At 40.7% G+C, this 25,000-nt stretch overlaps 1 protein-coding gene across 2 annotated transcripts in view; it reads right to left on the bottom strand.

Annotated features, from left to right (window-relative positions):
- Positions 1–25,000, bottom strand: part of LOC143020948 (uncharacterized) — an 86,291-nt gene that overhangs the window by 24,973 nt on the left and 36,318 nt on the right. For both annotated transcript variants that reach the window (XM_076177964.1, XM_076177965.1), the window contains exon 4: positions 12,127–12,398. In XM_076177964.1, the coding sequence (XP_076034079.1) occupies positions 12,127–12,398 (272 nt within the window). The remainder of the gene's footprint in view (positions 1–12,126; positions 12,399–25,000) is intronic.

Below are 25,000 nucleotides of genomic sequence, written 5' to 3'. Positions count from 1 at the left end.
GGTGACACCAGAGAAATATTTCACCAGAAACCAGTAGGCACGGAGGTGAGATTACTGCCAACCCCCCTTCATAGCCAATATGAACAGTACAACCAAAACAAAACCGGGCGTTCCTGTTGGATCATCGTCTCCTAAAGGTCCAACCGCATTGCCTCGTGTGCTTACGGGCAGTGTGACACCGAATGTGAGTAAGCACTGTCCAAGCAGATCCAAGTCTTGGACATTAATTAACATGAAGAAAATGAAGATCTATACTTACAACGTAAGAAGTCTCTCAGAAGATCACAGGCTGCGGAGTTTAAGGGAAGAACTAGACAACATCAAGTGGGACATCGTAGGAGTGAGCGAAGTCCGAAGAGCGGAAGAAAAGCTGATACAATTACAAGATGGTCACCACTTGTTCTACTATAAAGGTAAGGACAAAGAAAGATCTAGTGGAGTAGGATTCTTGATAAACCGAGAGGTTGCTGGTAACGTAGTCAAATTCAGTAGTTTGTCTGACAGGGTAGCTTAGATTGTGAATAGGCTGTGTAAAAGGTACACTCTAAAATTAGTTCAGGTTTATGCACCGACTTCACAGAGCTCAGACGATGAAATTGCGTCGTTCTATGATGATTTAAGTCAAGTAATGGATCAAGAAAAAAGTAAGTACACGTTGGTAATAGGCGACTATAATGATAAGTGGGGAAGAAGATGGGCGATGAGACGTGCATTGATAAGTTTGGAGTAGGTGAAAGAAATGACAGAGGCGAGATGTTAGTGAATTTTGCAGAGAACTACAACATGAGGATAATGAACACTTTCTTCCAAAAACGTGTAGGTCATAAATGGACGTGGAGAAGTCCAAATGGAACAACAAAGAACGAAATAGACTTCATGTTAGGAGATGAGAGCAAAAGCGTTAACAATGTTACGGTGATAAAGTCAACATAAGTAGTGACCATAGAATGGTAGGTTGCACAGCTAAATTCAACTTTAGAGCCGAGAGAAATAAACTAATTTTAAGAAAGAAAATAAGCCTTGCAAAGGTTAAGGATAATAATAAGAAATTTCAGTTAGAAATTAAAAATAGATTCGAAGCTGTAAGAACTAATAAGGACAACGTGGATGATATTAATTTGAATTTAGTGAATATCATTAGGAAATCGGCAGAGAAAGTAGGAAGTACAAAAAACATTAGAGAAAACAAATACTCCAAAGCTACAAATGACCTAATTAAAAGAAGGACCATGCAGATTAAAAGCAGGAGAGACGAAATAGAAAGAGTAGAACTAAACAAGCTTATCAACAAAAGGCAGAGATTAGAGAAAAGAAAGAGAAACATAGATGAAATAGAGGAAACTATTCGGAAGGGTAAAAGTATTAAAGTGACCGAGCGCAAACATGCTTTAGGAAGACAGCAAATGATATGCATGAAAGATAGAAATGGAGAAATAATTAAATGTAGAGACAAAATGGTAAAAAGAGTAGAAGAATTTTACCAAGAGCTTTACTCGTGGAAGACCGTAGTTGAATCAGTAAATTCATGTGTAGACGTTAGTAGTGTACCAGAGATTACAAAGGAAGAAGTAGGATTTGCTCTAAAAACTATGAAACGAGGAAAAGCACCTGGGGAAGATGGTATATCGATAGATCTGTTGAAAGACGCAGGTAAATTAGTTCATATTAAATTAGCTGAGTTGTACACCCAGTGCTTACGTCAAGAAAGCGTTCCTGATGCGTGGTGCAATGCTATAGTGATTTTGCTTCATAAAAAAGGAGACCAGGACCTTAGTAACTATCGACCGATTAGCTTGCTATCAAATGTATATAAAGTATTCTCCAAGATCCTTACAAATAGACTAAGTCAAGTTTTAGATGGAAACCAACCGAGAGAACAGGCAGGCTTTAGGAGCGGATATTCGACCCTAGACCATTTGCAGGCGATAAACCAACTAATCGAGAAAACGACAGTGTATGTATATATATATATATATATATATATATATATATATATATATATATATATATATATATATATATATATATATATATATATATGCAGACGAGGAGTAATGGGAGAATTTCACGCTTTAACGTTTCGACCCGCAGGGTCTTGATCACAAAGCTAACAACTCAAACGTAACAGGATATCTTATACATGGACGGGTCATCTCATGGGACGCTTCGGAGAGCCTGTTATTTTATTTGCGTATTCTTTTATTATTAATAAGCTTGTGGTTTTTGCTAAACATATAAAGCCTTCTCTATGGTTAATGTTGCTATTAGTAATGCATGTAGATAAACATGGCCACCTTCCAGACTGGAACAACACAACCGTATTAAATAAAGGATCATCCAAGAAACTAAGGAAGACAATTGAGGCAGCATATATCAACACTAATAACAACATTAACCATAGAGAAGGCTTTATATGTTTAGCAAAAGCCACAAGCTTATTAATAATAAAAGAATACGCAAATAAAATAACAGGCTCTCCGAAGCGTCCCATGAGATGACCCGTCCATGTATAAAATATCCTGTTATGTTTGAGTTGTTAGCTTTGTGATCAAGACCCTGCGGGTCGAAACGTTAAAGCGTGAAATTCTCCCATTACTCCTCGTCTGCTTCTTCCACCTTCAGTCTTATTTGTCATAATATAGTCAACATACACACACACACACACACACACACACACACACACATATATATATATATATATATATATATATATATATATATATATATGTATATATATATATACATATATGCTAATAAGAACATGGGTACGGGTGTTCATTTATGCAAAGTAGACCACTTGGAAAAAGAAACTCTGCTTCGTTAGTTTCTTTTTCCAAGTGGTCTACTTTGCATATATATATATATATATATATATATATATATATATATATATATATATATATAATGTGCGCGCGCGCATGTATACTATACAATGGAACAAATCCGTAGTATTAGCAATGTAATTCAAATGATCAAACCCGGCCGTGGCGAAGACTCGATCGTGGATCTCCCCAAGTGCGAGTTCCGGTCGCCACTACGGCCGGGTTTGATTATATATATATACATATATATATACATATATATATACATATATATATACATATATATATATATATGTATATATACATATATATATGTATATATACATATATATATATATATACATATATACATATATATATATACATATATATATATATATATATATATATATATATATATATAAATAAATACATATGGCACAAATTATTGATGATATCGAAGTCTTTCAAATAACAAAATACAACTATGTGTGTGTGTGTGTGCGTGTGTGTGTGTGTGTGTGTGCGTGTGTGTGTGTGTGTCTGTGTGCGTGGGTATGGGTGTGTAAGGAGTTAGTTCGGGTGTGTTGTGGAACAGGACGGAATGGCGTAACGGTGGGGCGAGTTTGCGAGCATCGGTACGATGCGAAGCGCCGAGGCGTGTCTTGTCATCGTCGTCGCTGTCGGCCGGGCCCTCACAGCCGTATATGGTGTCATCTAGCCCTCGCTCGCAGCCCATGCCTCTCTCTATCTCTTCCTCTTCCGTCTTATTCTCGTGCGCTCGCACGCGCGCGCACACACGCACACACACACACACACACACACACACACACACACACACACACACACACAATGTGGAAACTAGAGCATACTGGGGGACTAAAATGTCAGTTGCTTGAATGACCTTTTTTGTTTATTTTTTTAAGGAATGTATATTAAGGCTCTAGTATAAGACAAAATATCAGGATGGAGAGGAGTAATTAGAGCATGCGTATTATTATTTTTCTATATTACTGACATGCTAGTAAGTACAAGCTACGCCTAAGTGTTTGCAGATGATGCAAAAATCACGAGAGGAAATATGAAGACTGCCGCCTGCTTCAAAAAGATCTAGACATCTTCGTATGGATCCAAGATTGGAAAATAGATTTTCAAGGCCACAGAAAGAAGACAGAAAAAAAAAGAAATGAATGGCACAAAATGTAATATTTGAACTGTTTCTTGGGTAGTAATTAGAGGGGAAATATTTGGGAGTATGTTTTATAAGGAAACCTGTCAACTGACGGACATATCAGCTGGATTGTGGTAGAGACGTACCAACTACTGCAGAAGAGATGACAAAATAAATAATAATAAAATAAATAATCGAAATCATAATGCGTCCAAGAAAATAATATGCGTCAGTGGTATGGCCCACGCACAAGAGTGAAGGACATAAGCAAGATTGAAGGAATACAAATGACATCAACAAAACCAGTCCCAGTCCTGCAGATAAACCATATAAGGAGAGACTAAAAGCACTGGGTCTACCAACTTTGAAAGATCGAAGAGAAAGAGGTGATGTGATTACAATATTCAGATCACTGAAGGGGACAGACTTCAGTGACAGATGAGATATCTTGATTAAAGATGGGATGACTTTAAGATATCATGAGAAAAATTAAGGAAGACTATGTGACTTAAGGATATGAAGAAATACAGTTTTCTATAGAGATACATAAATACTTGAAATAACTTAAGAAAGTGATATAGCCCAAGTTGGAACAATACAAGATTTCCAATTGAAATATGATAATTGGAAATAAAGAATACCAAGTTGGATTTGTACACGAATTTGAGGCTAGGTATAAAAATAGGAGAGAAGGAGACTGAACGCATCGAGCCTTGCTCCTTTCCTGTATACTATAATTAGGTAAACAATCAAACACACACACTCGGCGGCGCGGTTGGTAGAGCACTGGATTGGAAAGTACGGTGGTGCTCGCAGTACATGGTTCGAATCCTGCCCAGGGCCGAAATTATTTCGGTATCGCTGTGCTTTGGGTCGTTACTCTAACTCTCGTGGGCGGGGAGTTGGGTGTGTGTGTGTGTGAAAGATCATAGCATTACCCATAGATCGGTCATACGAGCTCTGAGCTCTCTTCCGGGAGGGAAATAGCTGTCGATCACGAGTCCAACACGTGATCCAAAAGGCCAAGGTGAATACACACACACAAACGTTGACACACATCTCGCTTTAGGATGAGAGAGAACCAAGGTTATGGAAAGAAGTTGAAAAAGACGTGTTTTTCCTAAACAGACATGTACACTCCCTTCTGGATTAGCCTAGATAATACAGTACAAACTGGAACGATCCATGGGTTTAAAACGATATATGGTAACTGGAGAAGAAGAGACAAACCACGAACACAAAGAAATGCAAAATATTGGAAGTAAGAAAAGGACGACAATGGATTACAAAATGGGGGAAGGGAATGATAGCAAAAGCAAACGAAGAAAAGCGACTCCGGTGTCATAATCAAGGACAACCTGAAGCTTACATAAAGAAAACTGTAGACTCCTCCAATCTGATGAAAAAGATACGAATGGCATAACTCTGCATGTATGAGGACATAAAGAAGAAAATCACTGAAAGCTTGATAAGGCCCAGACTGGATTACGCAGCGGTGATGTGATCACCGTACTTCAAAGAACGATATAAGAGAAACAGAATACAAAAAGCGGCAACCAAGATCTGGTCTGGTCTGACCAACATGTTATACGAGGAAAGACTGAAGACACTGGGACTTCCCACTTTCCAAGAACGAAAAGAAAATGGAGGACGGGAAAGAATTACTTGTATGAGAAGAACGATTTGCTTTATATCTTAAATTTGGCAAGAGTTTCGTCCCTCGCAGCTGTACTCTATAATCTATCAATGTCTTTCACGACACTGAGAGACCATACAGAACAGGCTATTTCAAATGTAATCAGACCAATTATCTATATAACTGGTTGATGAAAGATGAATTTTCGAAGCCACGCTATGGATCACAATTTACTATTTGCTTTCTCTGAGACAATAATGCAGTTCCCTATACTCCATTACCTCTATCTCTTTCACACACAGACACACAAACAACCCACACCCGGCTTGCTGGCATAGTGTTACAGCGCTCAACCACTAATTCAGCTATCCGAATCCTCATCCTGGGATGAAAAACATCACAGAACTGCTAGCCGGCACTTCAACTCTGGTGGGCAAAGAGTTGGGGTTATGCGAGTGAAATGTCACGGCATTACCCATAGATCAGTCCATATATGAGCTCTCTTCTGGGAGGGAAATAGCTGTCGATCACAAGTTTAACACATGTTCTATGACAATGGTGAATCAAATACACACACGCTGTTGGGTAAGGAGATGGAGGTGTGTGTATAAGGTCACAGCGTTACTCACTGTTCGAACCATATATGAACTCTTATCCGAGAGAAGAGTAGCTGTCGATCGCGATTCCAACACGCAAACCAAGACCATGATGAATCTCTCTCTCTCTCTCTCACACACACACACACACATTAACTGGTTGTGAATTCAAATATATACACTCAGTCTAATTGGAAAATGCCCAGCTTCTTCTTCTTCCTACCTACCAACATAACTGAGCTTGCCCTACCAACAACCCTAGTGGAGTCGCCTTGAACAGCCCGTCTTCCCACACGTTCATTTTCTCACTGTAAACAAATTTAGACGCACATCTGCACCAGCATCCCAATGAATTACACACATACACACGCACACACACTATATATATAAACATATATATATATATATATATATATATATATATATATATATATATATACAGTATATGCAATAAAAACACTAGGAACGTGTGTTCACAAATGCGTAAGTACCCACCAGGAAAAGTGGTTACTTACGTACGTGTGTGTGTATGAATATATATATATACACACACACACACACATTATATATATATATATATATATATACATATATATTATATATATATATATATATATATATATATATATATATATATATATATATATATATATATTACATCGCACACTGAATGGTTCCCAGTGCATAAATTTTTATCTTATCAACCACATTAACTATTCTCTTTTAATTCCTTGCAAACACGATCGAGACCAACAACGACCTCGATGGAAGCATATTTGGAAACTGATACACTGTCGGGCTAGGATTGGAACCTAGCCAATACGTGACAAATGGACAGTGAATTAACCAATTGCGCTATCAAGTGCGATCCCTCTTGATAGCGCAATTGGTTATGTCACTGTCCATTTGTTACGTATCAGTTAGTTTCGAATCCTAGTCCGACAGAATATCAGTTTCCAAATGTGCTTGTGCTCCTTGTTAGTTTCGATCGTGTTTTCAAAGAATGGAAAAAATGGAAAAAAATGTGTGGTTGATAAGATGTATATATATATATATATATATATATATATATATATATATATATATACAGTATATATGCATACAACTTAGCCCGTGAACCTGGAATCACAGGATTGGCTCGCCTATCTTCACTGCTTGTACACCTCAAACACGTACACTTTACCCTTTACTACTGATATTGCTGAGTCATTCATACTGTACAATTCCACTTCACGCATTTCACTGATGCCATAAAAAGAAAGTTTCATGTGAAAAAAAAGTGATCGCCAAAGACAAAAATCACTTTCAGGCAACATCTCCGTGACCGCGTGTCAAGAATCGGCCGATGGTTCTAGATAGTACTGGCCAAACATTCAAGTGAATTATAGCGTACTTTATGTAATTCAATCATTCAACTGACAACTGGTTGGGCGTGCATCTACATTTGTTTTTGCAGTTTTTAAATGTGCAACTAAACTGTTGACCAACTGAAAAATTGCATACGCGTAAGTAGGAGTGTTACTTTTTCACGTTGCATTAGAGTTTAGAGTTTTTTTCCCTGTGTATTATATATATCAATCTGTCGCCCCAAGTCTCTCTTCCACGAGACCCACGGCCCCTAGGTAACCGGTAACAGACACCAACTGGCTCCTAAGTCACTCAAGGAAGAAATGTTGTGTTGTCCGGGTTATCCGTTAATCCACCCCCACCCCCGACAAAACACCCCCTGACGCTAAGGTGAGAATATAATTTGTAGAATGACACATAATCATGAAATTCAAGTGCTGGAGTAGAATGAAAATTAAATCCAAAGTGTACGATAGTAACCTATCGGCAAAATTCACTGAAATAAGAAATAAGGCCAATTTACCCACTCGTCAAACTGCAGACACAGTATCTCACACTTATAAATCAAACAACACAATTAAAACGTCATGTGTAGAGTGACACAAACATATGAAATTCATATGCTGGAATAAGACGAAAATAAAATTCAAAGTGTAAGAAGAAAACCTATAAAAAAATCAAACTCTGGGATCATAACAAGAGTAGGATGAAAATGACAAGACGAATTTCAAACGCTCTTGCCCTATTGCCAAATGCAGTTTACATAAGGTTGTCAGTTGTCCTTCATGTATGAGACATATCCCATATTTAGTTCATCTTCGTAATAAATCATGTTTCTACTAACTTCTTACGATTTTTTTTGTAACTTTAGAAGTAATTATACTTCCTTTTCATAGACTTTCTTGGTGAAAATAACCAATATGTAACGAGGAAACGTTGCTACAAGTTTACATAAAACTGACTTGTTTCGGCGTTTGAAACTTGTTCAGTTGCTATGGGTTGTTTTGCTCTTCCGATGATTTCACACTAAGGGCCTGTTCACACTAGTCATGGAAAAACTGCGCGATTGTGTGTGAACGCTTCTACTGACTTCTACTGTAATTCAACCGCCACGGTTGAAATCGCTATTGTGATCAGAGCCTAAAACATTTTTCAATATTGTCTACTAAAATTTTTCTTAGATTGTATTGAATAATTTTCAATTTATTTTCCTTTTGATTTCTTCATAACCCATTTAAATCCTTTATTTTTTAATGTAGGTCTCTACTAGGTGTGTAGGCATGTTCGTATGTGTGATATCACACACACACACACACACACACACACACACACACACACACACACACACATATATATATATATAGTGTGTGTGTGTGTTTGTATGTATGTTGCGGAAGGTGGGAAAAGAAGACACGGGTCCAGTCCCGAAATTTTCCTGACCGGTTTCGCTTTACGCTTTTTCAACCGGTCAAGAATAAACTCGGAACTAGACCCGTGTCGTCTTCTTCCACTTTCCTCAACTTGTCACAATATCTCAATATATGTGTGTGCGTATATATATATATATATATATATATATATATATATATATATATAGAGAGAGAGAGAGAGAGAGAGAGAGAGAGTTTACGTGTTTCTAATTTTCTAATCTGGCAACCCTAGGTGTAAGACATAAGATAACTTACGCGAAAACTAATCTGAGAAGGAAAGAGACAGTGGACGATTCAAGTGGCAGTGGAAAAAAAACACAGTAGAAAATTTATGGCTGCACGTGGTACAGCGAGGAGAGAGGGGTTGAATCGGTGACAAAATGCGCAACTTCGCAACACCCTCACGCCTGAACTAAGATAAACAACTGACAAATATTGGGTATTCCTATTCTTCCTCGTGCAATCTTTCATCTTATTGTAGTAACTTTTTTTTATCTATTTATTCATTTATTTATTCATGTTTTATTTATATTTTTTACCCCGTAAAACTGCGCTCCACGGTTATGACCAACAAAACACTATTGCGCAGTTGTTGGATAGTAATACTCTACGCCTACACTCGATAAGAGCCAAACATGACATTATCCTGCAGGCGAGACGAAGATTGGATACAATATTAGCTATTACTGTAAACGTGCATACTGTCATCTTTCGTGTTTCTATAACGCTGTGGTCTACAGTATTTCATTCACTGAGTATCTACATTGCCCTAAAAGCTGACGACTACAAAACCAACAACCACTCCATTTAGGATTTATTCTCCAGAATGCCAATATATTACAAAACGTACGGATACTTATTACGGCCACATCTAAGCTATCCCATTCGTCTGAAGGTGAAAAAATGTCACTATTTGATTCGTCCACTGGCGATTGCCGTCGTCGCCCACCTTGTCCCATGTTGTATTCTGGTTATTGCGTCTCATTGTTTCGCGAAAACCTCCACCCTGCCCGGAGGGCCCAGGCCGAGAATTAATCATCTCTCGCGGGAAGAGGTCGCTCAGAGAATTGGTTCTCAACTTGTGGTCCATGGAACCCTATTGGACCACGAAGGTCAACAAAAGGTTTAGCTAACCGAAAGCCACTATCAGTTAGTGGATGCAAAACGATTAAATTTAATGTTGAAATCATCTCCAGTAGGGTTAAACAATAGCAATTCATAGGTACGGGGTACACGTGAAACTAGGTTAAGAACCTCTGGCTTAGAGTATTAGACAGAAGAGAGTGGAACCCGTATGAGCTGACATCCATACAGTACACCCCTTCCACATCCTAGCGGATTCTCACCCCCGGCACCCCGGCCTCTCCGGGGTGAGGTGGGGGTGAGGTTCCCTGTTATGTGGTCGTCCCAAGAGGAAGCAAGTTCTCTCACCACCACTACCCAGCGTGCCTTCCTTCGTGTTGGCAGCAGGGGCACTCTGCTTTGGCACGTCACATGGCCCCAAAACGGGCGGGGGGGGGGGTGAGTGCCTCTCGTTACTGACGACGCCCAGGAGTGACGGAAGACAGGGTGGGTGGGTGGGTGGGTGGGGGGAGGGAGGAGATAAAATTATGCCGGACTGCCTGCCCCCTCTCCTCCCACTCGCGTCCCACTCCTCCTACTCACTCACTCCCCTCCCCTCCCGTCCTTCTCCCCTTCCTGTCGCCTCTCCTGACGGTGTCAAGGTGGTTTTGTGTTTGGTTTGTCGTTGTTGCAGTCACACAGTCACACACTGCTGCGCTCTCCCCCCCTCCCCCCTCCCGCATCGGCGAAGAGGAGGGTCACGGAATGAGGACAGAAGGAAGTGGGCGGAAGAGAAGCGGGGTGGAGGATAAAGTTTGTAAAGAAGAAGGGTGGAGGAGGAGGAGGACAGAAAAAGAGAGGAGAGGAGGAGAGGAGATGGGGAGAAGAAGAGAACGAGGAAGAGGAGGAAGAGAGAAGAGGAGGGAGAGAGGAGGAGAAAGAGAGAAGAGAAGGAGGAAGTGGACAAGAGGAGAGAACAGGGGGAAGAGGAAGAAGAGAGCAGGAGGAGAGGAGAGGAGGTGAAGGAAGAGGAGCAAAGGAGGAAGAAGAGATCAGGAGGAGAGGAAAAGAGCAGGGGACAAGAGGAGGAGGAAGAGAGAGGAGGCGGAGGAGGAGAAGAGAGGAGGGGAGGAAGAAGAAGGGGGAAGCGGAAGGAGGAAGAGAAGGAGGAAGAGGGGGAGGAGGAGGAAAGGGGGAGGAAGAGAGTAGTGAAAGGAGAAGAGAAGGAGGAGAGGAAGAGAAGGAAAGGAGGAAGAAAGGAAGAGGGGGACAGGAAGAGAAGGGGAAAAGAAGGGAGAGGAAGAAGAGGGGAGAGGAAGAGAAAAGGAGGAGGACTGGAGGAGGAGAGGAGAAAAGGAGGAGAAGGAGGAGGAGGAGAGGAGAGAAGGAGGAGGAGGAGGAAGAGAGGAGAGGAGGAGGAGGAGAGAAGGAGGAGGATTGGAGGAGGAAAGGGGGAGGATTGGAGGAGGAAAGGGGGTAGAAGAGGATGAGAGGAAGAGGAGGAAAGGAGAGGAGTAGAGAAAGAGGAGGAAAGGAGAGGAGTAGAGAAAGAGGAGGAAAGGAGAGGAGTAGAAAAAGAGGAGAAAAGGAGGAGAGGAAGAGGAGGAAAGGAGGAGAGAAAGAAGAGGAGGAATGGAGGAGAGGAAAATGAGGAAAGGAGGAAAGAAGAAGAGGAGGAGGAAATTATGTTTTGGCGATCTTATTGAGCTAAAGGAGGAGAGAAAGAAGAGGAGGAAAGGAGGAGAGGAAAATGAGGAAAGGAGGAAAGAAGAAGAAGAGGAGGAAAGGAGAGGAAAATGAGGAAAGGAGGAAAGAAGAGGAGGAGGAGGAGGAGGAGGAAATTATGTTTTGGCGATCTTATTGAGCTAAGCACATGTCGACGACTAGGGTTGAGTTGGTCTTAATTAAGGCCTTCGTTGTGACGAATCACTTTACAGGTTTTATTCTTGCTAACGGCAGACGCCTCCATTCCACTGAAGGTAAGGCCTCAAGTCGTTGGGGTTAAGAATGAGAGAGAGAGAGAGAGAGAGAGAGAGAGAGAGAGAGAGAGAGAGAGAGAGAGAGAGAGAGAGAGACTACTTACCGTCTGTGACGATGGTGCATAAGTGCCGTAGGTGTTGTGGGCCGGGGGCATGCCTTGCGAAAGAGTCTGAGTCACGGGCACTGCGGCAGCCGCACTTGAGGACACCGGGTGGGCGGCGGGCGTGTGATGGGTGGCACGGCGTAGTTCAGAGTATGACGAGGATACTGGCGAGGGCGGTGACGGCGGTGGAGGCGCCCCCGCCTCGTCAGGCGGCGGCGGAGGCGGGAACTCCTCGTCAGAGCCGTAGGTGGCGTAGCTTGTCGTCCCGGTCCCTGGAACAACAACAAAATGACCATGACAAGGCGGAGAGTATAAGAGGCCACGTCAACATGTTATGCGAAATGCTCCAGCCTTTTCGCAAACATCCCCATAAACCATCACGGTTTGCAGGGAATAAGTATACAGTGCTTTCGTCACGGACGGCTGTTACATCTCGACAACTTTTAATCCTGTCGTTTTCGTTTTACGGCTACAGTATCTATTCTAGCTGCAATCTGGCCCTGGACTCGCTGGTCAACTGATTAGTTTTTGCCTCGAGTTACACTAAGCGCAAAACCCACAGTGTCTCTCTGGGAAGAAACTTTGGACTCTTTGCTGCGTTGTATCAATGGAGGGCTCTTTCTACGCCATCAGTTCAAAATGGTGGGGGAGCAGTCGCCGGTTGTCAGCTCTCCATGCATGAGAAATTGTAAGAAATACAGTTGAAGTTAACCCAGACCGGAGACCGAGTGCCAGCCCCTCGGGGGAGTCCAACTTCTGATGGAGGGGGGGGGGAGCTGAAGACGGGTTTTTGAAAATGGTGCATCTTTACTGTCAATCTTGCAGGATCACCACTGGTCCCCAAAAGCCCCCGATCACAAGTCCAATTCCACCTTTAACTATGTGAGAAAATCGCTAGTGGACAGCGACATCAATCAGATAATTTTTATGACCGCGTGCAGGACTCATATTATTTCACTCAGTTTACGGAAGGATCTCATGCTCATCTCAGGCTTTTTGTGATGAAGAATACTGTTTTGTTCCAATACCTGCACCTTTGAATTGATGCAGTGTCTTGTGTTGGTGAGGTCAACTCAAGGTACTTTGCTCTCAGTCGGACGCTGATGAGACTCTTGGCCCTCACACCTTCTTGCCAAAGGACTGAACCAGTCGAAGTGGCATTCGGGTCCCACGGTAGCACGAGGCATCACCACGTCCTAGAGAACAGGCCCTGTTCACACTAGCGGTTTTGAACCCGCGGAAACGGCGACGGTACCGCAGAGTCAAGGAAAACCTGCGCGGTTGTGTGTGACCGCCTCCACTGCAACTGAACGGCAGCGGTTGCAACATTTAGTGTGAACAGGGCCATAGGAACATAGGACTGAGAGAAGTGGCCGAAGGAAGGGGTTGACGGGGGGGGGGGGGGAGCCGCGTGGCAGTGAGGTGTCATTTGGCCTACATACATGGCAGCGGCGGCGGCAGCGCGGGAGGGGGGGGGTGGATGGCTACATTCTGAACGAGCACTGAAGGAATGCCAAAACACGAGGGAAGGCATGAATGGCACTCGTTGGTTCCTGGACGGACTCCAACTCGTACACAACTGTTTACATTCCCCCCCCCCCTCCACATTACCACAACGATCCACACATAAACCGACCAAAATGTACGTCCTATCAAAATTATATTGATACAAAAGCTACCACTACCTTTTAAATGACTAAAACCAGTAGGTGTTCGTATACCACATTAAAATGCAATATTTTCTTCTTTTTTAAATAATATCAAAGGCATCGATATCTACAAATTCGGTTATACAATTGGAACTATTGGGTACCCCACTATTTTGTACCTGTACACGCGTGCGCCCACGACCAATAAATCAACTGGTGTTTACATTGTTTGATGCATGGAAAGTGAATATGGGAATGACCCATGCACTGCATTCCGTATGGCACATTTTATCGCAAATACAATGTGTACAAAGGTCAAGATCACGCTAAATCCTTGTTACCTGTAGATTTCAAACGAAGAGCAGAAACATGAAGGCACAAAAACGTAAGATACGTGTGTGTGTGTGTATAAAACAGTTGACTGCAGATCCTTGGAACTCTAATTTGGGAGAGACCACCTTTAATGACTACAAACACAAAAACTCACGGTCATCCCCTCTACGAGGAAGACATTCCCGTACATACGACGAAGAAACCAGCTCAACTGATGATGTCACCGCCACACTCCTGAAATCGACGCATTGATTGGCCCATGCATTCACGGCATCGACGCATCTGATTGGCCCATGCATTCACGGCATCGACGCATCTGATTGGCCGCCTGTCTCCTTCTTTATTTCAAATCGCTGTAACTTTCGATACGTAATCCCATTTTTTCTTGTTTATAAGAGCCTGTAACCAGACTTATTGTCGCTTTTGAAAAAGAGCATAGAGTACGAAACGTCAAGCACTAAATTCTACTTCCCCTTTTAAGTTCGACTCGTGTCCTTCGGAGGAGCGATAGCAATCATTAATACAGAAGCCAAGACTATAGTTAGACGTCTTGAAAATCTCCACAAGATCATCAACGCTGTTTTCTTCAACGCATATATATATATATATATATATATATATATATATATTATATATATATATATATATATGCGCGCACACACACACACACACGAGGCGTTTTTTTAAGTTAGTACCATTTTGAAATAAAAACTAAACTAGTAGGGTTTTCTTAATTTTATTTTACTTGAAAGCCTTACTTTAATCTACTTTTCAAAATAACTATCGAATTATCTGACTGTGTTTAAGTTTGTGAATATTTGAAATGCCTCCTCCGATTGAGAATCCCGCCGACTGTGAAATACGCGCTGTGATTCGTTTTTTTACTGCTAAAGGCGTGAAAGCGGCTAAAATTCATCGTCAGATCAGTGAAGTGTATGGAGAAAACATTATGAGTGATGGGATGGTGCGGAAATGGGTGAGAACTTTTAAAGATGGCCGTACAAATAGGCACCAAACCATAAGTAACGAGTGAAGGTCGTCCACTTCGTTCCTCATCATGCGCAATTGTACGGGCATCTTTAAAAGTTCTCACCCATTTCCGCACCATCCCACACTGCTCCACATGGAGAAATACACACCAGGAACTGGAAAGACTAACTCAGGTCCTGGTTAATAATGGATACACAAATTCAGATGTAACACACATCACAAAAAATATCCTAGACAAATGGTACACAAAAGAAGATAACCCGACACCCAACAAAAATTCCATCAAGTTATATTACAAGATTCACATGTCAACAGAATATAAGACAGATGAAAAGATATTAAAAGAAATCATAAACAAGAACATACAGACAAGACCCCAAAAAACAAATCCAACTCATCATCTATTAAATTACTAAAACTACAGCCCAATTGATTATCCTTAACCAACCCACCATCACAAAAACACCATTACAAGACCACATTGTATACCAATACAAATGCAATAGTGAGGTGTGTGGATCTCAGACCTATATCGATATGACAACACAATTAACACGATGCCTAACATGCCACCTATCCAACGGTTCAATCAAATCACACTATACCTCTTCTCACTACAAAACATTAACAAGAAAAGACCTAGACAACAATACAACAGTCATAGACAGGGAATCGGATTCCCAACGGTTACTGTTCCTGGAAGCCGTACATACTAAATAACCATCCTAACATCAATATCCAGGTCGAAGGCCTGTGCATCTTACCATCCATGAAGATAGTGAACAAAGACAGAACCACTACAAGCACTGGGAAAGGTCTCCCAGACCTCCAGTAACCCGGATCCCCTTCCCACAGAAAAACCTGTGATCCCAACTCCAAGTATAAATAAGACATACACAGACCCTGCACATCAGATCACCCAGAAGATGGAACCAGGAAGTTCCAAAACGTCGGCAACAATAGAACTATTAAGGTACGTCAAATCTGAAGATAAAAAGATTGTGCATTGTATTGAAGCTACATGCAATAAAATAATCAGTGAATCCTCTTTAGCCTTCAACCTTGTATGTCTACAAGAGAACATACTACCTGGCTACACACAAATATATATATATATATATATACAGTATATATATATACAACCACTCCTCGTTTAACGACGACAATTGGGACCAGCGCGCCGTCGTTAACCGAATTGGTCGTTAAGCGAAAGTGTATACATATACGTACATGTACTGTATGTACAATGTCCAGCAATACATGTATCTTTATTTTCGTGTATTTCCCTCTTTTATACAGTACATTAAAGCTTTATTTACTGTTTATTTACGGTGGTTAGGTTCCTGAAATTATCTTATATGACCAAATCCGCGTATGCTGACATTCCATATTGAATACCGGGGTATTTTTTTAGTGTCGACCATGGGCGCAATATAGCAATAAAAAATTAATCATTAATTTTGTAAATTAAAATGTATCAATATAATATGCAATTTTGTGGGCGGAAATGAAAGTAAAAAATACCTTGCTACAAGAAAATATGCTAATGAACGAAGTCGGTAGCATAGGCTCGGGACGCCATCTTGTCGTCTGCCAACGTCTCTCACGACGACAACGAGGACGATCCGGATGACATTTAATTTGCAGGTAATTATTTATTAAACACAGTTTAGGTTAGACGAATTTATTATCCTTTCATTTCTTCGACATCGGCATCTATCATAACAAACATGGTGTACCATTCATCCGACATGACTTCGTTACTCACGAAATCTGTTTTAGCATTTTTCTTTTATTTCCGCTCACAAAATTGCATATTACGTTGATACATTATAATTTACAAAATCAATAATCAATTTTCTATTGCTATATTGCGCCCATGGTCGAAACTAGAAATTTACCACTACCGGTATATACTGTATCCCAGGTAGTTTTTGCAGCTTGCAGGATGGTAATGTAGACCTAAGCTTCAGAACACTTTACCTCACAGGTAATATCCACCGTACAAGTTCATTTATAACATCATACAAAAATGGCTCAGCCAACTTAATCATCGTACACGACGTCGTAACTTCGGGAGATTTACGTTAAACGAATATTGGTCTGTCATAAAGCCCGTCGTTACTCCGAGTTGCCGTTAACCGAGTAGGTCGTTAAACGAGGAGTGGGTGTGTATATATATACAGTACATATATTAATCCGGCAAATTAATATATATACCCAGTAATATATATATATATATATATATACTGTATATACATATATACATATACATATATATATATATATATATATATATATATATGTATAATATATTTGTGTGTAGCCAGGAAGTATATTCTCTTGTAGACATACGAGGCTGAAGGCTAAAGAGGATTCACTGATTATTTTATTGCGTGTAGCTTCAATACAAAGCACAATCTTTTTATCTTCAGATTTGACGTATCTTAATAGTTCTCCTATTGTTGCAGAGAGGGGGGGTTGTCGCCGAATTAATGAAGCGGCCTTGCTGTGGATGCGCGGTGTCTTGCGACACTGCTTCTGACCCAGGGCAGTGGACATGATGCAGGGTTGAGCTGTCATCCAGGAGGTGCCAAGATGAGAGGGAGGGTGGAGGGGAGTGGAATACTGTATGTTGGAGATGGAATGGGTGGGAGTGGTTTCTATGCCTTTTTCTTTCTGGCTACACCCCCTTGTATGGGGGAAAAAGCCTTTGGTATATGTATGTATGTGTATATATATATATATACATATATATATATGAACTATGTATACAAGTCCATGTTGCTTCAGCCTTCCATAGCATAGCCCAAAATATTTGATACATAAAAATTGATCAAGCTCTAGAGTTCCTTCCTTCTACTCTTACATTATATCTGCCAATATGGACTATTCTCATATACAGCATATACGAGCCTGGTGAATCAGGGCACCAGGCAACATGGTAATTGGACCTTTCCCTTTATCTTGTTATTTTACTCATACAAGTACTGATCCCCTGTACCCTACTTCTGGTGCTTCAGGTTATAATGTACTGCTTCCTAGTGCTCATACTTATGGGTAATTGCCCACTCCATCCTGAGGTACAGGTAAATTTTGGAATTAATTAATAGGTGACCCTAGCTGCCATGTAGCATTCACTATAACAACATGTTGATATTGTTGATGGCCTGCTACCTTCTACCCTGTGGTACTTGATATTTACTCTTACCCTGGGATGAACCCTCCCCTTATTGTCCAACATTTGCTGCTACAGCTGTAGAATAATGTAGTATATCATTAATGGTACTACACTGATCTGGTACTCACTCATACTGTTTTGGTACCTTTTAGCAATGTTCCTTATTGTGATGGTGCTCAAGTTTTGGTCTCAATATTCTATGTGTCACGAACATTTTAGTAGTATTAGCAAATCCATAATAATGTTTATATGTCATATGTGTACTGATTGGTATTACTCATGACTAACTCTGATCCTGATGCATAATGCAATGTTCCTTATTGTGATGGTGCTCAAGTTGTGGTCTCAATATCTTATATGTTACAAACATTTTAATAGTATTAGCAAATCTATTATAATGTTTATGTGTCATATGTAAACTGATTGGTATCACTCATGACTGTCTCTGGTCCCCTAACCCCTACACATGTTGTCTGTGTAACTTAATGAAGAAAATCAGTCTACTGGGGACCACAATGGAAATAAGCTAACATACTTTTTTGTATTATCCTCGGCAATTGTAATTGTTATTTTGAACTGTGTTCTTTTCATTATCTGGACTTCATGTATATTGATTCAATGCCACATAAACTTTTATATATATATATATATATATATATACATTTTTATCAACCACAATACACTTTAATTCTAAGCCATCAACATCGAGAGAGACTCAAGGAGGCCACCATGCAGAAATTCATATGTGGTACGGCCATGGACTTGAACCCAGGCTAGCACATGACAAGTGTTAGTGACTTAGCTGATTGCACCATAAAGATATCTCTCTTAATGGCACAATCGGTTAAGTCACTAATACTTGTCATGTGCTAGCCTGGGTTCGAGTCCTTGGCTGTACCATGTTTCAATTTCTGCATGTTGGCCTCCTTTAGTCTCTCTTGATGTTGATGGCTTAGAATTAAAGTGTAATGTGGTTGATAAAAATGTATATCTGTTCATGGGGACCCATGGGGACACACTGTGCTACTACAAATGTGCTACTACATTTCTGTTTAGAAATATATATATATATGAATATATATATATATATATATATGCAAATACATATATATATATATATATAAATACAAACACATACACATATATATATATAGAGAAAGAGAATGAGAGAGAGAGAGAGAGAGAGAGAGAGAGAGAGAGAGAGAGAGAGAGGGGGAGAGATATGGAGAGGAGGTAGAGAGCTGGAGGTTATCATAATCCATCCAGTATATCATAATGGTAGAGTTAAACACCTTCTGTCTTTCCAATGCTGACAAAGATGGGATACACATATACACACCTGCTGCTTGCCTGGCACGATCCAAAGCTGCCTTCTTCCTCTTCCATCTTTCAAGCGTAATGAAACGCTCCTGATGCCAGTCTGTAGTACTTCCCATTGTGGCAGCAAGAAAAACCACCAAGATCTTCCTCAAGACACACTGACTGCTCTTCAGTTGCCTTTACTTGAAATTTGTGGAGCTGCTGTCTTCCATCAAAGTACGCAGCCAATGCTGTTGCTGGTTTTGTGTCAGACACACTGCTGATAGCCACTGGTTTTCACAACTTTCAACCAAATGCATTTGCTTTCACCACAGCACCTAGTCAATTACAGATCACAGCAAAATTTCTTCAAACATGGTCTTGGCAATTTATTCTTCCACGAATATTAGATATGGTCTTAGGTTTGTATCAGGTTTTTGTCCAGTAATAAAATACCCTCTTGTATTAATCACAAGCTTTTCAAAACTACTGCAATAAATGGGCTTGGAATATCACTAAACTTGCAATTTTGAATTTGATACTGCAGTACAGGAAGCGGGTTCTTATTTTATCTTGATAGATATTTACAAGTACCACAAAACACAAGCAAAATCCTTACTCAAGTGGGCTCAAGATCATAATCAGTCGAGATCATATGCCAGGGGTTGCTTTATCAATACACCAATCACTATGGTCTCTGAACGAGTTCCCTTGCAACCACCCTTCCTACTCCAAACTACTCCAGACTGGTTTGATCAACTTGCCTTCCACTGGCCATAAGTTTTCTAGGCACAATAACACTTTGTCTCCTGCATCAAAGGTTCATTTTTGGAGACAACCCTGTGAATGGGATAAACTTCAGAGAAATGTGCCACATTTAAATACAGCTGGAGTTCAAATTCACAAATTATGCTGGAAACAAGCCTAGACTGAGCCTCACAGTATAGTCTCTGGTTTAATACAAAGTCATTGCAGCAATATCCGGCATTTCTCTGAGGCTACTGATACTATAGATATCAAGACGATTCTTCAAGTCAGCATTCCATGTCAATGTCTCACAGCTGTATGGCAAGACAGGGTACACAAGTGACTTGAAGATTGAAATCTTTGTCCTCCAGCATAAATATCGACAATGCCATGTACTCTGAGAAGAAGGTGAGACAAACTTTTATTTCCTACTATACAGAGATGAGACAAATAGCAGATAAGCTCTTTTTCTTCCCTTTAGCAGAAAATCAATATCTCAGTACAGGAAGCAACATCTGGATTGTAAGGATCTCAAACGTGTGTCCAACAAGTTTTGCACAGATCATTTCTAAGTGAAATGGAATAACTTTTCAAGAAAAGTGAATATTAGAGTATGAATCATAATAGCATAAGTATTAATGTCAAGGAGACAGAAAAAAAATATTCTACTTTGATACGAGTGAGCACATATTGTTGCTAAAGTGACACATGTTTTATCTATCTATTTACTTATCTATTTTTTTGTAGCGGTAGGAGGATTTTGCTACAGTGATGCATGTTTTATTTATTTATTTATTTTTTTTGGCTAATGGTAGGAGGATTAAGTGATTTCTTTTTACTTCAAATTATGATGCAAATGTCCACTTTGGCATGGTACTTTAACAGTACTAGGAAATTAGTACCCAAAGAAACAAGGTGAATGCCGCTTCCTGTAGTTTGCATCTCAGTCCTCCAAAGTGCTTAAATTTCCACATAAGTCTACTGTGAGGTACCTTATCAAAATCCTTCTCTAGGTCAAGGTTCAGACAGTCCACCCAGCCCTCTCTTTCATGCAGCACATCAATCACTCTTGAGTAAAAGCTTAAAAGGTTCAACACACGACCTTCCAAATCTGGAGCCAAACTGATTGACTGTCAGAATGCTTATCTCTTCAAGATATTTGGTCCATCAATTTTTCACAATCCATCAATATAATTTCATTATTGTGCTAAACACCATATGAGGACGGAGCCTTTATTTGTACGACGTTTCGCTTATTACAGCTTTTTCAAGTACCTCTCAAAGCACGTGCATAGCAACCGTATAAAGGTTCCATTTTGTCCTCGGTGTTGTGACAATTTTTATGAAAGTAGCAGTTGCCGACAAGACTGACGAGTTAAACACCATATGAGGACGGAGCCTTTATTTGTACGGCGTAATAAGCTGTAATAAGCGAAACGTCGTACAAATAAAGGCTCCGTCCTCATATGGTGTTCTCATCAGTCTTGTCGGCAACTGCTTCTTTCATGAAAATTATTGTGCTAGTCAGTGATACCAGCCTAAAATCTAGTGGCATCTCTTTAATTCCACCTATGTGAATTGGTACGTTTATCCTTCTCCAATCATTCTGCACTATGCCTTCTTTCAACAAACATGCAAGCCAGTGAATCTTGTCTGCTACTTGTTCCCTACATTCTCAAAGTATCCAGCTTGAGATCCCATCAAGTCCTGTCACATCCAATGATCCCAAAAGATTGAGCACTTCCTTCATATCTACATTTATATCTTCTAAGTCTGAATTTATTATCCCCTTGCTTTCCTAAAAAAAAAAAAAAAAAAAATACATAAATAAATAAAATAATAATAATAATAATAATAATAATAATAAATAAGAAAATAAATAAATTCTCCTTTGTGAAGACGGTTTGGAAACTTTCATTCGTTATTTCTGCCTGACCTGAGGCCTCCTTAATTAAAGTACTCACTACCCATTATTAGCTTGGCGATTTCTTCCGTGTCACAATTTACCACTGATAAACCAGTAAAACAGTTTTAATTCATCTTTGCATTTATCTACAACACTTCTTTAAAAAAAATTACTTTCTTCCTCACTGCGGATTATTGTATATTCGATTCTAGCTTGTTTGTAAACTTCTTTTGTTTCACTGCTTCTTCTCTTCATCTATTTTCCTCACGCCGCGCCCCTGGCTTTCATCATTTATTATTATTATTATTATTATTATTATTATTATTGTTATTTCAATCTCAAATCATTTGTTGCACAAGCCATGTTTCTACCTCTTCCTTCCACTAATCTTGGGCACATGTTTGTTCCCCCCTGTCAAAAGAGAGAGGAGAGAGAGAGAGAAAGAGAGGAGAGAGAGAGGAAAAAGAGGACAGAGGAGAGATAGGACAGAAAGGAGAGGACAGAGAGGAGATAAGGTGAGAGAGAGGAAAGAGAGGAGAGGAGAGGAAAGAGAGTATAGGAGAGAGAGGAAAGAGAGCGGAGGGAAAGAGGGAGGAGAGAGGAGAAAAAGAGGGAGGACAGAGGAAAGAGAGTATATATATATATATATATATATATATATATGTATATATATATATATGTATATATATATATATGGAGAGAGAGGGGGGGGAGTCAGAGAAAGAGCCACAGACAGAGCGCACATGTGCGCACGCGTGTGTGTGCGTGCGTGCGTGCGTATTTGAGTGCCCGCACGTGTTTACGTCTTACTGGTACCGAAAAGAGCCGTCATTGGAAACCTAACCGAAGTTGAAGAGTGCCTACATCATGTGGCACAGTCACCTGGCGAAACAAAAACACGTGATTCACAACGGTCTTGGGTCACGTGCTGGACTCGTAATCGACAGCTATTACTCTCCAGAGTGAGAGCTCATATACAGCCCGATCTATGGTTACTGTTGTGACCTTATACACGCACGCACGCGCGCGCACACACACACACGATTCCTTGCCCCTTGCCCACCCGAGTTGGGGTGCCGGCTCGCACTGCAGCGATGCTGACACTTTCTCACTTCTGGGCGACACTAACTCGGATCGCTGAATTTCCGGTCGAGAACTTTACCACTCCACCGTCGCATAGTGGTGCAGTGTGTGGGTATGTGTGTGCGTGTGTATGTGTGTGTTCGTGTGAGTGTACCTTACTGTAATATACAGGAAGGGGAACAACACTCGTGGGGTCCCGTCTCCTACTCTTCAATTCATCATACCTAGACTCAGATTCATGTACAGTTCCAACCCATATCCTTGATTCCCAATTATCATATTGATTTTTAATTCATGTATTATTCCAGCTTGGGTTGTAACACCTAAGCCAGGGGTTTTCAGCCTTGCTTGGCTCATGCACCCCTTTCACCATTTGCCAGAATGTCATTCCCCCCTCCTTTCCAAGACTGTTTCAAAAGGTGCATTCTAAATAATATGCAGATATTATCGCACAGCGTAGCACTTTTCTAATCCTAAGATCAACCTGGGTCAGCACTGGTATAATTCCAGCCCAGGTGACAGGCCAGATAGGCCAGAGCCTATATTTGCTTTCCTCACTCCGTAAACTTTATGTGGTCACAATTCACACCCAGAAAACCCAAAATTCACCCCTGGGGATGAATTTCACCCCTAATGAGAACCACTGACCTAAGCTATTCCAAGTATTTATGCATTTTTTTTAATAAAGAAAAAAAGAACTGCATTCATTCACATTCTTTGTGTGTGTGTGTGTGTTTCATATTACTGATGCCGGAAAGAGCTGTCAACGGAAACTTTCCAAAAGGAGTATGAAACGGACCTACGTCACGTCACACAGTCGCCTACCGAATTTAAAACAACAATTATCACCACGTGTTCATAAAACAATCCAGGTGCATCAGCGTCCTCCCTGTTCGAACATCGATACAACTTAAAACGTCCACAACAGGTAAATGAACACAGTGCACAACATCCCCCTATAGGCTTTATCACAGAACGAGACGACGTTTGCACACTACAATGGGGTTATCGGTTCCGCAAAGAGTTCAGAGTCACTAAGAAAGCCTTGGCACTGCTAGACAGTCCGCGTCGTACTGCGTGTGGCACCCGTTCCTCCTCCTGCTGCAGCTGGTCGTCGTCGTCGTCGTTGTAGCCGCACCCTCCTCCCCTTCCCCCACCGACCCTAACTCCCCTCCTTCCCCAGACGCAGTTAAATCATCCGCTCCAACCCTCCGCTTAGCACACAATGAATGCAGTGCGGGGGCTATACTACGTGCAAACGAGTGTGTTCACGCAAGCCCAAGCACTGGGTAACATGATAGCAGGTATGTGATGGACTAGCAGGATGTCTCTCACACGTGTACATTCATAGGCTAATGACTGCGGTTATCATGCGTGTGTACCTACAACTAGGTAAATACACACACGAACGCACACACACAGAAGATTAAAAGTGGTTTTTTCACTTTATGAATGAAGAGATGATGAAAACTCATCAAAACCCTGATCCGCCCAAGACTGGAATATGCGTCAGTGGTATGGTCCCCACACAGAGTGAAGGATATAAACAAGATCCCAAGGTGGAAAAATACATGAATTAAAATCTAAATATGATAGTTGAAAATCAAGGATATAGATCAAGTTGGAACTGTACATGAATCTGAAGCTTCGTATGATAAATTGAAGAGTATGAGACGGGACCCAACG

The sequence above is a fragment of the Oratosquilla oratoria genome, chromosome 41 (genome assembly GCF_046742065.1).
Source record: "Oratosquilla oratoria isolate Oo_2021 chromosome 41, ASM4674206v1, whole genome shotgun sequence".
NCBI classification, from domain to species: Eukaryota; Metazoa; Arthropoda; class Malacostraca; order Stomatopoda; family Squillidae; genus Oratosquilla; species Oratosquilla oratoria.
This window is presented reverse-complemented; position numbering and strand designations above follow the sequence as displayed.